At 40.7% G+C, this 16,298-nt stretch overlaps 1 protein-coding gene across 51 annotated transcripts in view; it reads right to left on the bottom strand.

Annotated features, from left to right (window-relative positions):
- Tfdp2 (transcription factor Dp-2) overlaps nucleotides 1-16,298 on the bottom strand; it is a 141,137-nt gene that overhangs the window by 71,998 nt on the left and 52,841 nt on the right. For 10 of the 51 annotated variants that reach the window (XM_087561286.1, XM_087561291.1, XM_087561261.1 and 7 more), the window contains exon 1: nucleotides 2,439-2,607. Coding sequence is in view for 4 of the 28 variants with exons in the window: in XM_087561261.1 (XP_087417387.1) it covers nucleotides 2,439-2,469 (31 nt within the window). In the remaining 24 variants the exon portion in view is untranslated. 51 annotated transcript variants of the gene reach the window in all.

Here is a 16,298-nt window from a genome sequence, read left to right as displayed (position 1 = left end):
CCTTCCCCTCAATAGTTCAGCCTGAGCCACATACACATAGCTTCCCCACCCAGAAAGAGTAGCTGTAATACATGTACGTGCAAATTATATACGATCACAGAATTCCCTCTGTGTTACTTATGAAAAGAAAGGTTTTGGGCTGGAGATTTAGCTCAGTGGTAGAGCGCTTACCTAGGAAGCGCAAGGCCCTGGGTTCGGTCCCCAGCTCCGAAAAAAAGAACCAAAAAAAAAAAAAAAAAGAAAGGTTTTTACTTTATTCATAATGAATTTGATGAATAAAAACTTTTTAAAAATATATGACTGCTTTTATTACATACATATTATCTTCCTTCCTGTTCTTTCCAGTGAATAAACATCACCCTTTTCTCCATGAGTAACCTAAGCTGACGATTTTTTTCACGGACAAACTGCAACTTATCACTTCAATCATCAAAACATTTCTTCCATATTTCTCATCCAGAAAATCCTTGGAATAAGTCTCATGTTTCTTGTAGACATGGCCTATCAACACGGACAACTGTTTCCTACTCCATTTGAAGCCTTTGTGACTACTGTACAATTATAAACTTCTGCAACTAAGCATTTTCTATATATTTTATTTGACTTTGGGCTTTACGAGTTATATCCAGTATGTTTTATTTCCTATAATTTAAATGCACTAAAACTTTCTCCTATTTTCATTACACAATTCTTAAAGTTTCTTTTTAAAAGCTGCTTTAACAGAAACTTATACTCATTCTTGTTATGTTGATTCTCAAATCTGACTATAAAGGATGAATTTTAAATAAATGATAAACAGCTGTTTTATTTATTCACCATTTAGGTCGGATTTATGACCCCTCTCTCCTCATTTCAGCTACTGTTGAATTTTGAATGAAACAACTTCAATTGTAACAGAAGAAACATCTGTTGCTTCTTTTTCTTCATCAGGGCTTTCCTAACTGAAAGAAAGGCTCTCTGCCCCTCTCCAACTCCCCCTCCCTATCCACACTGAGTTCCTTAAACTTCTTTCTTTAAATTCATTTGAAGTAAATTACTTAAAATATTGTCATAGCCATTAAAGTATTATAGCTAACAAAAACATTTATTCCCTTATTAAAGCAAAAAAAAATGTTTTTAAAAACCCAAGATATGTGCTCCACAGAATATAAGCTGTAACCGTAACACAGACTTCAAGGGTGCACTCGAAATGATCGACTCAATCAAGCTGTTACACATTCGTGGCTCACTAAGAATTGTTAGGAATAGGATTTTCTTCACAGTATCCAGACTCTGTAGCGCTCCTTGTGTGCTGTATTTTCTTTGCCAATCCAAAGCTAACATAACGGCAGTCACCACCCCGAGAGGCAGACACCAAATGGTGCCACCCCCTCTCACACGGCGCCTCATAATAAACCATCAAGCAGTGGAATGCACCGGCTCCTTTATGAGCAAACAATGCCGGAGCTTCATTAGAATACAGCTGACATTTTCAAAGCACAAATACTTTGAAGAAAATTGTACTAGGGAAAAAAAGGAATGAAATAACTACAAAGGCTGAATTTTTTTCATGTGTCAGGTTGATTTCTAAAGATTCTGAGGAAGTATACTTCAATGTTGACAATTTAAAAGTTTTCATAAATGGAAAAATATTCAATAAGAGGAAACCTTATTTTATTTACTGGAAAAAAATGAAAGTAAAAGCTACCACTAGAATTGCTTCCACGAGGAATAACTATGAAGTACCTTTAAAATGATGGATGTCTGCAACTGCTTCTTTAACTCCTAAATAGAGAAAGCTGAATTCCAGAATTATCTCTGCATTGTAATTAATTTATATAAATAGCTGAGGATAAACTAGGATAACTACCCCTCCCCCACCCTACCCCCATGCTCTGTAGGTTTTCTATCTGTAACCAGCAAGGACGTCTTGAGATCAGCATGTTCCTGGCTACTTTTCTATTTAGCCTGGCAGCTGCTTAAGAAATAAAAACGCAGTAAAAACTCCCGGGGTTGTGAGAAACAGACTGGTCTCTCTTACCTGGTCTAAGGAAGCATGCCTCTCACTGCAGTACCAACAACACTCTACAGTCTTTGTTACCATTCAGTGGAAACTTGAGACTGTGTCAGACGTAAGCAATCGAGCTCAGACAAGCTCAACTTAAAATACTTCTCAATAAAACTAAAAAGATGCTCAAGAAAACCGGTCAAGATGTGTGCTACCACCCAAGAAAGAAAGACACATCCAAAAAAAACCCAAAAAAACCTCAAAACCCAGTGCTAAGAAAGGAGCTTTTCTGCATGGAGCTTGGCTTTCTTGCTAAATTACAAAGGCTTCTTAAAATTAGGGGAAAAAAAAAAAGCTTAAAGGTAAAAAGTGATAAAATGCCTAAATCTAAGCTATCTTTTTTCTAAATGCCATTTGAATTTTAAGTAATTTAAGAATAAAATTAACTTACTCACAAGACCTGCATAGTTGGAATTGTACATGTCCGACTGTCTGCGGGCTCCAAGGCAGTCAGTCACAAAGCAGAGGACCTTACTGCATTTTGAAAGCAGAGCAAATGCACCATGAATTTCCCAGAAAAAGGGGAGGAGAAACTCCTGAAAAACTGCTCAGAGCTTTCTGAGCTTGGTGAAACTGTCCAGCCCTTGTGGGAGGGAAGAGTCCTGTCCTGCCCCTGAGATAGGCCCTACTTCAACGCCAAAGTGATTGACAGGCTCATTTCTGATATCAACAAAGAGCAGCTGAGCTGTGCTGTTTGCCCTCCCACTTCCCACAGTTAGTCTTCAACTTTCTGGGTTGGTCCTTTTACATCTAGGGTAAGTACCTTTCTCCATTTTCTCAAGAGAGCAACAATTATTTTGACCTATTTTTAAACACTTAATTAAAGTTACATACCTAATCATCTTACTCAACTTTCCAACACAGGAAATTTAACAAAAGATGACCTTTTAAAGTTCATTTCCAAGTCTACTCTTTGCAATGTCAGATAACTATAAGATTAGCTACCAATATTAATAAACCTTTGCTGCAATAATATTACAAATAAGGCAATAAAAATAAAATTTCCAACTGGCGAGATATAAAAAAATAATAAACTAAAGCAGTTATCTGTGACTATGTAAGTTTAAAAGAAGCAATTCCATCAACAAGCATTTACTGACTACTGATCATAGCCAAGTGCTATCTTCAGGCCTGGGGATGCAGTAATAGTGAAAGCATTCAAAAGTCAAACTAAAATCCCTGTCTCCAGTGGACTTAGCACCTTGTCACGTCTCTGATCCCAGAGAGTTCCACAATCCAACATGACTAAGGTGGTCAGTCTGTCTCTTATCATACATCACCTACACTGGAAAAATTCCCCTCTGAAAGTAAGGTTTTCTTGCTTCTTTGTTGGCTTTTCTCTACTCAGAGCTGGACAGTGATTAAAGTTCAAATATAATTTACCTTGTATATTTTTTGGGACAGGCTCCTTCTTTGTAGCCCAGGCTGAACTACAACATGCAGAAATGCTATCACAGCCTCCTAAGTGTTGCAATGACAGGGTTGAGCCACCAAATGCATTTTTTAATGTATTCTTGACAACAGCTCCAGGAAGGAAAGAATTTTGTGCTTTGCTTTTATTTCTGCATTCTCAACATCTTAAACACTACATGTCTGACATTCCGATCAAGATTGACTGGAAGAGACTAGATTATTTTTTATTCTAATTTGTCTTTTGCTAACACATATTACACTAAATGCACACAGACATGTGCCAACAATGATATAGCATACGGTATGAATTAGCTCGTTTTTTAAAAATTTGAAAATACACCTGTAGAACCTCGAATCTTTTCATTCTACTATCTTAAGGTACCATGGTGTGTCTACTCACTGTACCTGGGCAATCTGTTAAAATTCAATGAACTGGGGCCAGGATGGCTCAGTGATAGGAGCACTTGCTGCACTTTGTAAGGATCCAGGTTTGGTTCCCAAGCTCGATTTCCAGCATTCATATCGGGCAGCTCACAACTGCATGTAACTCCACCTCCAGGAGACCTGACACCCTCCTTCTGGCTCCATGGAAACACACACATACAAATAAATACATTTTTAAAAGTTCACTGATGGGGCTGGGGAGATGAGATGGCTTAGCAGTTTAGAACACTGGCTGCTCTTTTGAAGACCTGGATTCAAGTCCCAGCACTCACAGGACAGCTCAACAACTGTCTGTAGCCCCAGTTCCAGAATATATAGTGCCCTCACACAGACATGCATGCAGGCAAAACACCAATGCATACTAAAGAAAAAAAATCATTAAAAAAACTTGACAGGCAATAGTGGTGCAAGCCTTTAATCCCAACACCCAGGAGGCAGAAGCAGAAGGATCTCCAAGTTCAAGGCCAGCCTGGTCTACAGAGTGAGTTCCAGGACAGCCAGGGCTACACACAGAGTAATAACCCTGTCTCAAAGAGCAACAAATTAATTAATCCAAAATTAATTAAAGAATCCATATACATGCACACACACATGCACAGGCATACACACTGTAGTTTCAAAAGCTTTAAAGCATCCTCTTCAATGGTTTCTTCTTAATCTTTTATATATAAACTCCATTTGAGGTTAGAGAACTGGCTACGGTTCTCTAGGTCCTGACTGCTCTTCCAGAGGACCCAAATTTGGTTTCCAGTACCCAAATGGTGGCTCACAACCATCTCTAACTCTAGTTCCATGGCATCTGATGCCTTTTTCTGGCCTCTGTAGGTGGGCACTACATATACATGGCACTCAGACATATGTGCAGCCAAAACAGCTACACACACAAAAAAAATTTAGATCTATTTATGCATCACTAATACAGCTGTTGACTAGAAAACACCAGATGGAGCCAACAGTCTCTCTTCCAGTTTTAGATATTGATTTAAAAAAAAAACAAAAACTGGAATTTGTTATGTATACTAGCAACAAAACTAAATATTCACATTCAATGACAGACTTATGAATTTATAAGTAAAAATGATACAGTACAACGATTGCTAGTTGGCCACATTAAGAGTGGCAATTAGTAAGCTTGAACTTGTGCTTTCTCACCTATTAAATAAAATGTCCAATCTTAACCAGTATGAGACCAAGCCAAAGGATCCAAGAAACCACTTGCTTGAATAAGTATTTCTTTGTTGATTTCTTTTCTTTCTTTGAGACAAGGTTTCTTGGTGTAGCCTTGGCTGTTCTGGAACTTGCTCTGTACACCAGACTGGCCTCAAACTTAGAGATCCATTGGCCTCTTCCTTCCAAGCACTGGGATTAAGGTGTGCATCACCACCACACACTAACACTGACTTCTTAAAATGTCACACAGTAAACATTTACCTTTGCTTGTTCCATGACCTGCTGTTAGTGAGGCATCTACCCTTGGTGCTTGCTAGAGTCTAGATCTACACATTCCCTCAAAGGCACAAAGTTAAAAGCTTTCGTCCTAGCTGGGCATAGCAGCACTAGTGGGCATCACTTGGCTGGGCAGAGGTAGATGGCTAGCCTGGTCTGCATAGTGACCAAAGCCAAAACTACATGAAGAGACCTTGTTAATAGTAGTAGTAGTAGTAGTAGTAGTAGTAGTAGTAGTAGTAGTAGTAACAGCAGCAGCAGCAGCAGCAGCAGCAGCAGCAGCAGCAGCAGCAGCAGCAGCAGCAGCAACAAGAACAACCACTACTAACTACCATAACAACCACAAGTCTTGGTCAGCCAGTAACGCTGTCAGGAGGTAGCAGAAAGTTTCAGACATGGGCCTAACAAGATGCACCTTTAAATGGGTTTTCGAAACTCCAAACCATGAAGGTTGGGTTCCCAACCATGAGGTTAGCGGGCTTCTGCTGTAACGTACTGCACCACTACAGACCCAAAGCAATCTAGGTTTATCATCAGTTATAAACTAAAACCTCCAAAGGATGAGCCAAAGCAAACATTTCTTCTCTTTGACTTATGTCAAATATGTGTTATAGTGACGAAGTGATGACAAGATGCTGCTTTCTGAAAAATGTGCACTCCCCTTCTGTAGGGCATTTATCATTTCCACATAGATGACTACTAAAATCCTTCTTAATGAACTCATGCCAAAGACTTGTTTTAAATTTTGGGGGGTGTGTGTGTGTGTGTGTGTGTGTGTGTGTGTGTGTGTGTGTGGTTTAATAACATGTGCCATCGCATGTATCTGGGGTTCCAGAGGACAAGCTTCAGAATCAGTTTTCTCCTTCCACTACGGATTTCAGGTCTAAACGCTTATTAGGCCCTTGCAGTAAGCATTTTCACCCTGTGAGGCATCTCACAGACCCTAAAAGATGAACCTTTGAAGAACAAACAAAATCCACCTGTTTTAATGATACGGCAGTAAGCTTTCTGAGTTCATGTCAGATAGGACTTTGCTCATGTGCTGAAGGATGGGTACCAGTATAGCACTGTGAAGAAGTAACCACACTTAAGGGGTGAAAACTTTCAGAGATAGGCTCGAATCTCATCAATACATCAATACTATCCTCAAAGGCTAGGTCTTAATTACTTGTGAACAGACTATTATAAGAAGATGACACTTGATCTCCAACTCCCTTCCTTCTTACTTTGCCCTGCTTTCATATCCCGCCCACCCATGTTATTTTACCATCTGGTATACTATGATTGCAGATGGAAGGACTTACCAAAAGGCTAGAGTTGACTTTGCAATTGCTGCCTCCAAAACTGTGACCTAAATACATCTCTTAATTTTATTTAGGTGTCTTGTTACAGCCACGTAAAATGAACTAAGGCAGCTCTGAAAAAATGAACACCGCGCATATAGGTTGTCTTCTCTGCTGCTTCCAACTGGTTGTCTCTTTATATATGGAGACACACTACTGTGTATAGAGAACTATGGTCACTAAGGCAATTAGAGAGACAAGAAGGAGAAAGAAAAGAGTTTCGCAATTCCATAGGAAGAACAACAATATCAACCAACCAGACCACTCCCCACTACCACCAGAGCTCCCCAGAGACCAAAGAGTACACATGGAGGGACCCATGGCTCCAGCCGCAAGTGTAGCAGAGGATCACACCGTCTGTCATCAACAGGAAGAGAAGCCTTGGTCCTGGGAAGGCTGTTTCCCCAGTGTAGGATAGTGCCGGGGTGTTTAGGTGAGAGTGGGTGGTGGGTGGGTGGGAGTGGGAGCACTTTCATAGAAGCAGGAGGATGGCAGAGGAGAAAAAGGAGATAACATTTGAAATGTAAATATATAAAGTATCCCATTTAAAAAAGAAGACTTTGCGACAGAAGGAGCAACTAGCTGCAAGTGGCTAAACAGAAAGAGCCACTTCTTTAAACTTGCAAATATACCTGGCCCGTGCTATTCTGTCTTGGAATCTTTAGTTTGATTCAGGAAAGTTTCTTCTGCAGCCTGGTCTTTTTGTTTGTTTGTATGAGACAGGGTTTTTCTGCATAGTCCTGGCTGATCTGTAACTTGCTATGTAGACCAGGTTTGCCTTGAACTCACAGAGATCCACCTGCCTCTGCTGCCCTGCCCTGAAGTCTGTTTTTTAAGTCAGGGTCTCACTCTGTGACCGGCTTGGCCTTGAGGCGATCCTCTGGCTCTAGACTTACAGGCAGAAGTCCTTACTCTGGGTAGGCTTGCTCTTTCTGCCTTTTCCTTTTCCTTTCCACCTCCCCCGCCTCGCTGCCCCCAATAGTGTCATAGGATAAAGTGCAGTGTTCTCATCATACAGCACTGAAATCGGGGCTGGAGAGACGGCTCCATGGTTAAGGGCACTGACTGCTCTTCCAGAGGTCCTGAGTTCAATTCCCAGCAACCTCCTGGTGGTTCACAACCATCTACAGATGCCCTCTCCTGGTGTGTCTGAAGATAGCTACAGCGTACTCACATACATAAAATTAAAAAGAAAGAGTTTCCTATCAGAAACTGTTTGGACAAGCTGATAGAACTTTCTCTACATAATACTAAAATTAGATATTCACATGCAAAATAGCAACTTTACCCCTCATCTCATTCTATATACAAGATTAGTAAAAGTTTACTAGATTTAAATTTAAGAGTTATAATTATATAATTTCTAAATAAAAAGGTAAGGAAAAGTTTTAGTAAAATAAGCCCATATTTTCTTTTGTTTCAAGACACAATTTGACAATGTTCCTAGATTATCCTAAAATTTACTATGTAGCCTAGGCTGGTCTTAAACTCTAGTTTTTCTACTTCTGCCTCTAATTACAAGCATATGATGCATGTTTAACTTTTTTAAAGCATACTTTTAGTTGGTAAATTTCACATTAATATATAAAAATAACTGCTCTTCAAGAATGTAGTTCAAAAACAAAACTTATAAGATAGGAGAAAATGCTTGTTATATTCTTATGATAAAGGATTCACATCTAGAAATAAGCAGTAAAATGAACAATCCAGGGGTTGGGGATTTAGCTCAGTGGTAGAGCGCTTGCCTAGCAAGCACAAGCCCTGGGTTCAGTCCCCAGCTCTGAAAAAAAGAAAGAAAGAAAAAAAAAAAAAAGATGAACAATCCAATACAAAATTCAGCAAGAGGGTTGAGGATGTAGTTCAGCTAATAAGAGTGCCTTAGGGGGAGGGGCCTAAGGGGATGTTGGCCCGGAAACCGGGAAAGGGAATAACAATGGAAATGTAAATAAGAAATACCCAAGTTAATAAAGATGGGGGAAAAAAAAGAGTGCCTTGCTAGCATGCACAAAGCTTTGCTTTTGATTAAACTGTATACAGTGTCACTCCATCACCCTAGAAGTGGAAGCAGAAGAATAAAAAGTTCAAGGTCATCCTCAGCTATAGAGTAGGTTCAAGACCAGCCTAGGATCTATGAGACCCTATATCAAAGAGTAAGGGAGGGGTAGGGAAAGACTCAGAAAGTAAGCCTGATGTCAGATGGCCTGAGTTATTTTATTCGTGTGTGTCTGTGTACCATGTGTGTGCCTAGTGCCTGTGGAGACTAAGAAGAAAGTGTCATCCCCTGCAACTGGAGGTACAGATGGTTGTGAGCTGCCGTGTAGGTGCTGGAACTCAGTCATGTTCTCTGCAAGAGCAGCCCATGCTCTGAAACTGAACTGCTGAGACCATCCTCTAGCACTGGTCCTCAAACCAAAAACAAAAAAAAAGTAAATAAACAGCTAAGTAAATCTTTTTTTTTTTTCTTTTTTCTTTTCGTTTTTTTCGGAGCTGGGGACCGAACCCAGGGCCTTGCACTTGCTAGGCAAGCACTCTACGACTGAGCTAAATCCCCAACCACAGCTAAGTAAATCTTGAGACAGCAAATTCACTTCAACAGAGTAAGGAAAGCATACAAAGTCAATCCCGGACCACTCAAAGTACTGGAAAGGACTCCAAGAACATTGCTAGCTGGGATATCAGCTTAGATACTGTGGGAAGATGCTTTGTAATGTCTTAAAAAGTTAAACACATACTTACCATATGTCCCAGCAATTCCACTTGTAGGTATTTATTTACCTTAGGAAAATGAAAATGTGTGTCAACGCATAAACGTTCATTTGAAGTTCACAGCAGTCTCATTCATAACAGCTACGTTGTTGGAAATATGACCAAGGTTCAACAACTTGTGCGTGACTGGATAAGCAAGTTGGGCACACAGATGAACCGAAAGCTACTAGCACAGACAATTCTAAAGCTCAGTGATGGTAGCACCTCCCTGTAATCCCAGCACTGGATCAGGAGTGTAAGGCCATCCTCGCTTACAAAGTTTGAGTCCAGATTACACTATAGGAGGCCCTATCTTGAAAGAAAAAGAAAAAGAAAAAGACAAAAGACAGGCACAAAACTTTAACTCCAGTACTCGGGACAGAAGCTGGTGTATCTCTATAATTCCAGGGGAGGGGCAGCCAGCCAATCATTTTATTGTGGGTCAGGCAATAACAAGCTATATTATCAAAACTATTTAAAGGGCTATAGAAATAACTCAGTAGTTAAGAGCACTTACTGCGGGGCTGGGGATTTAGCTCAGTGGTAGAGCGCTTACCTAGGAAGCGCAAAGCCCTGGGTTCGGTCCCCAGCTCCAAAAAAAAAAAAAAAAAAAAGAGCACTTACTGCTCTTGTGGAGGATCCAGGTTCAATTCCCACATTCACAAGGTGGCTTACAGCTATCTGTAATCCAGTTCCGGGACATCAGACACTTTCTGACCTTGTTGGGTACAATGCAAACATATAGTACACATACATACATACAGGCAAGACACATAAAATAAATAAATATAAAAACAAATAAAAGGACTCTAGTATTTATGCCTGTAGAATATATGGCTGACAACTAGACTATTACATAATCCTACCACCCCAATATAAACCATGAAAGCAGCTAAGAGAAAAGAGACATTTGTGGTAACCAATCTCTTTCACTTAGGCCCTTTTTAAAAAAAGCTTTTGTTTTAAATTGAAAACTACTTGGATCTTCTTTTCTTTCTGTTACTTTCTGCTATATGTGTTTGTTTTATTTTTTTGAGATGGAGGTCTAACTCTGTAACCCAAGTTGCCTTTGGACACCTGATCCTCCTGCCTCAGACTCTCAAGTGTATAAATTACTTGCAGCTGCTACAATATTTGGCTCTAGATTTTCATTTCCAAAAGTGAATTCTCGCTTATTCTATTATTTATTCTGTTATGTATCATGACAGACCTATCACTGTAATTTCAGTATACCTTACCTTGAAGAGAAACAAAATACAAGCAAGGGGAATTATTTGGTAGATCACATCCTTTAGGAAAAGACTAGGGTGAATAGGTCCATAAATAAAACTACTTGTAGAATAGTTTGCAAGAGTCTATGTTCAGATCATTGAGATATTTTAAAATATCCTGAAACCAAATACAGACTCAAGGACTAGGCCAGATCCATTCACTGCATTCATTAAAATACAACCTCCATCAAGCCTCATCCAGTAAGAGGCCAAACTTACCCTAACATGACCTTAGCTTCAGAAGTCTGCCAAGGAACTTTTATAGAAATAGCAACCATATGCCATTTCCCTATTCCTCAAAGTAGTGCAAAATAGAGCAGAAAGTTTAGTACTAAATATTTCAGGGCTTGAATTTGTCAAGTAAATGAAGAAAAGAATATGGGTCTGGACATAACATGCTTGTAATCCCAGAAGTGGAGGAAGGAGAAGCAGTGACTCCAGGAGAGTGTTGGCTACACAGAAAACTCAAGGCCAGCCTAGGCTATGTGAGACCATTCTCACACACACACACACACACACACACACACACACACACACACACACACACACAGAGGCACACGCACACGCACAGGAATGCACTTGCACATACATAAATCAGCATCTGCTGAACTGACTGGGGAATTCTATGTAACCCACCACATTTGTTACAACTCTGAACACTGCTAGGCATGGGAGTATAAACCTTTAATCCCGAGTGCTCAGGAGGCAGAGTCTGAGGACGGTCTGGTCTACATGAGTCTAAGGGTTGCCAAGGCTAGAAAACTGCCAAGTAATACTTTAAGTAGCATTCAACAATTCTCCTGAAATCATCTCTTAAGATGATAAAGGATTAAAAACAACAACAATAAAGGTTTTACTAAACAATACCCCAAGTGCAGAATTACAAATTTCTTTTAACTGATGCTGAAATGGAGTCTCATTGAGTTTATGGCAGTTCTCTTGCCTTAATCTCCCAAGTGCAAGGATCACAGGCCTAAGCCAACTCCCAGGTAACTAAATGGGCTTATCTAAGAAATTCAAATTTGGCATGAAATATAAAATCCAATCAAATTAACTTACCATATTAATGAGCTAAAAATGTCCTATCACATGATCATTGTCAGCCTAGCCAAATCACTGAGATTTAATGAGCGATCCGATCTCCAAACCCCTTAAGAAGGTTAAGAACAACTAAGAAAGATACCCAATATTGAACCCTGGCTCCACATGTATATACACACCTCACCTACACAAGCATGTACACACACACACACACACACACACACACACACACAAAAGGAAACTTTTTTTTTTAATATTTATTTATTATGTATACAGTGTTGTGCCTGCATGTCTGCCTGCAGGCCAGAAGAGGGCACCAGATCTCATTACAGATGGTTGTGAGCCACCATGTGGTTGCTGGGAATTGAACTCAGGACTCTGGAAGAACAGTCAGTGCTCTTAACCTCTGAGCCATTTCTCCAGCCCCGAGGAAACTTTCTTGATAATAGAGTAACAGTGGGGAAAAAAAACTATGACCAACATCCTATCTAAACAATAAAGCACAAAGTTTTCCTCCTGATATAGGGAAGAAGGGAAGGATTTCTTGTTACTCAACCGTTTCTCAGAGACCTAACCAGTGAAATTAGGAAAGAGAACAACAGAACTGCAGAAATAAGACTGTCTTTAATCAAAGATGGCATGGTAATATAGGTTACAGAAAAGGCTCCAGAACAAATAATGGCTTTCACAGGGGGCAACAAGGGGCAGGCTGTAAAATCATGTCCATGCTTTCAACTAACTACAGTCAAGCAGTCAACTGTGGTACAGAAGTATCTCAAATCCAGAAGTAGGTAATCTGTTAAGCTTTAAATACGTAATAAGCTTTAAATAAGCTTTAAATCTCATATGATGTTATTCCATCTCACCAAAGACGGTGAATTCTCCTCCAGTGTATCTGTGTTGCAGATGCTATCCACTCACCATGGATAGCTTGTAAATTAGCCTCAGTCTTGACCTAACTGTACAACTTTTAAGCTTCCAACTCCTGAAATACTTGTCTCAAAACAAAGAGGTCAGACATGCTCCTAAGTATATTAACATTTTGTTTCAAAAGTAAGTGCTTAAGATACCTCACTTCTCAAAAGTTAAATAATTTGATTAAAGCTATGAATGGGTTAGAGTAAACAAGTGTTTACTGCTCAGTATTTACTAACTGTAGACAGTAAGTGAGACTCTGAAAGTGAAAACAGAGGCCGAACCCTGCCCTCCAGCAGCTCTCAGTCTTTCTAGGAGACTCACACTGAGAATGGCAATCATGTGAGCAGGCAGTAACGCAGTAACGAGTGTGCACAGGGCCAAAGGTAGCACACACAATGCACAGAGACAAGGAGGGGCTGAGCCAGATTTTAAAAGTACACAGAAGTTTGACCAGTGGTCAAAGTACCTACAGGAAGATAACACAAATTCTTTCAATGTTCCTACTTTGAGAAAGATTCTGTAAGATAGACTTTTGAAATATTTGTCCTCTAGGGCAATGATGAGTGCAATAATGAATAAGATAAAAGGCTCTACCTTCTTAACTTGCAATCAAGTGATGAAGACCAGTAATTCAATTAAAATGCAGCTTAGTATGATGGAGGGCACTTGAGGTAGAAGCAGGAGGGCCATGAGATGAAAAGCCAGCCTGAACTACACAGTAAGACCTCATCTCAAAAATGTATGCGGATAGACATATGTGCACTTTATACTATCTGTACTAGATAGTTTTATGTCAAATTAACACAAGTTAAAGTCATCTGAAAGAAGGAAACCTCAATTAGGAAAATGTCTCCATAAGACCAGGCTGTAGGCAAGCCTTTAGGGCATTTTTCTTAATTAGTCATTAAAGAGGGAGGACCCACCCCACTGTAAGTGGTTCTGCCCCTGAGCTGGCGGTCCTGGGTGCTATAGGAAAGCAGGCTGAGCCATTGTGAGGAACAAGTCAATAAGCAATATTCTTCCACAGCCTCTGCGTCAGCTCCTGCCTCCTCATTCCTGCCCTGTTTGAGTTGCTGTCCGTATTTCCTTCAATGAAGAACAGTGATATGCAAGTGTAAGTCAAACAAACTCTTTCCTACCCAAGCTGCTCTGACCATGGTATTTCATCATTGTATAGTAGTGTCCTGAACTAAGGCAAACTGGTACCAGCACAATGGTATATTGACAAGATAAACCTGACCATATTTTGAAAACGACTGTGCAAGGACTTTGGAAATCTGGGCTAGAAAAGCCACTGAGTGTTGAGAGCTTGGGAGGCAAGAATGTTGAGAGCAATGCAGATGATTGAGGCCTGGCTTGTAAGTTTCAGAGGAAAACAAAGACGCCACTAGGCCATTTGTGTGAAAACTCTGGGTTATCTGGTCAGCTAGAGTGGAACAACCAGCCATGATTAATAGGAGACCAGAACCACTACAGTAAAACCCTTCTTTTACTAGGACAACTGACATTGGTCTGCTGGAGCTAAAAATTACCAGTGATTAAGAAGAGACCAGCATCACTGAGGTGAAATCTGTTAAGTGTTTCCTAAATCTCAGCACATGTAAGATGTGTTCCGGAGGCAGCCAAGGTTGTACCTTGCAATAGCAGCTCAACTTGATATATAAGAGTCACCTAGATGGCCCTGGTTTTGAAGGCATGAAGGAGTTGTGGTGAGCAGCTGAGGCTTGGCTTCATTGGTGAAGGGGCAGCTTCACTGGTAATGATACTAAGGACTCGAGTGGGAAGAGGGTGTGCACACAGAGAAGCTAAGGCTTAGCACCACAGAGGGAGGCTATTGGTGACACTGCAGCATAGTTGCAGTAAAAGATCCCAGCATTTTGAAGATGCCAGTACTATGGGAAGATCACCAAAAACCGCAGCCCAAGCTTACTTAGAAGACAAGCTGTGTATGCTGCAGAGGGCAGAGCTGAAGAAGTGACCCCAAGTCCTTTGGAGGATCCCAGAAAATCATGAGTGAATCCCAGACGTTGAACATGGTGCTCTGTATGCTGTTGAGAGTGGTTTTCTGTTGATCTGAGTGTGATGGTGTCCTGGTCCTTCACTCTTGAAATATTAAATTTTGATTTGTACAGGAGCCCACTGTTGAGAGATTTTGGCTACACAGAAAAACAGCCTCAAAAAAAAAAAAAAAGATTTTGGACTTTTATACAAACTGAATATGTTAAAGGGACTGAACTGTTTTAAAAAAAAACTATTGATTTTTTTTTTGTGTGTGTGAATTTCACATCATGGATTCTAATCCCAATCATCTCCCCATCCCTCCATATCCATTCCCACCCTTGCACCCTCTCCTCAAAAAAGAAAAAATCTCTAGAGTGGAAACTGTGGTATGTCACAGTGTGTCACACAGTCCACCCTTTTGCCCAAACAGCTTTACTTGCAAATGTTCATTAATGACAGTGAGTCATTAATCTGGTTAGAGGCCTCTGGCTTCTGCTACACTATCGACACTGGGGCTCCTCTCAGATATCCTGCTGTTGCCCTGTGTCATGGAGATCCTATAGCTTTGGTTCTGCAGGAACAGTTCCTTCACAGACTAGCAGCAGTTCATCGATGGGATAGATTTTGGAGTAGACCAAGTCAAAGCCCTGGATCTGGGCCTGGGTAGTAGCTGAATTTGTCAGCCTGCCAGCTCTCCTGTGCCCTTGTCACCAGAGCCAGCTATCCCACTTTGCCCAGGTGAGGGGTTGGGCTATTTCGGCACACCCCTTAGACATCAACATGGTCACAAGCGGCAGCTCAGACCAGGAATGTCCTCATAATCTTCGATGGTAACATGGACCACAGACATCAACACAGCCCCATGCCACTGCTGGGCCACAGACCAAGACATGGCTCTCTATAGCAGTCAATATAGGTCAAGATGTCACCATGGCCTCAAGTGGCACATAGACTACTCACATCATGCTGTTCCTCACCACCCTCACACCTCCAGGTCTGCCTCTCTTCATACTGCACAAACCATTTTGCTTCTCTTGCTCTCCTACCACACATTTGTTTACTGTGGTGCTCACCTCTGGGCCTCTGGGGGGCTTCCACCTGCCCACGCTGCAGGGTGACAGACTGCACTTAACTTTTAATCTGTTTGAATTTGTATTGAATTGAAGTTGTAAAGACTTTTACATTGTAAAGGTTGTAAAAAACTTTTAAAGTTATTTATGTTTTTAATGAGAGATCTTCAGGATGAATAAGAAAAAAGGTTGTGGCTTAATGGTGATTTTGTGTGTGTGTGTCAAGTTGACAAATGGTAAATTGTACCCAATAGTTTTATGTCAACTTGACACGAGTTAAATTCATATGGGAGGAGAACATCAATTTTTAAAATGCCTCCAGGGCTTTCTTTTTTTTTTTTTTTTTTTTTTTTTTTTGGTTCTTTTTTTCCGGAGCTGGGGACCGAACCCAGGGACCTCCAGGGCTTTCTTAATTAGTCAGTGATGTAGCAGGGCCCAGCCCATTGTTGGTCGTGCCATACTGGGCTGGTAATCCTAGACGATATAGGAAAGCCGGCTGAGCAAGCCGGTAAGCAGCACCCTCCATGGCCTCTGCATCAGCTCCTGCCTCCTACACTGT

Source organism: Rattus norvegicus, chromosome 8 (genome assembly GCF_021556685.1).
Source record: "Rattus norvegicus strain SHRSP/BbbUtx chromosome 8, alternate assembly SHRSP_T2T, whole genome shotgun sequence".
Lineage (NCBI taxonomy): Eukaryota > Metazoa > Chordata > Mammalia > Rodentia > Muridae > Rattus > Rattus norvegicus.
The sequence above is the reverse complement of the archived record's forward strand: the minus strand, read 5'-3'. Positions and strand labels throughout refer to the sequence as shown.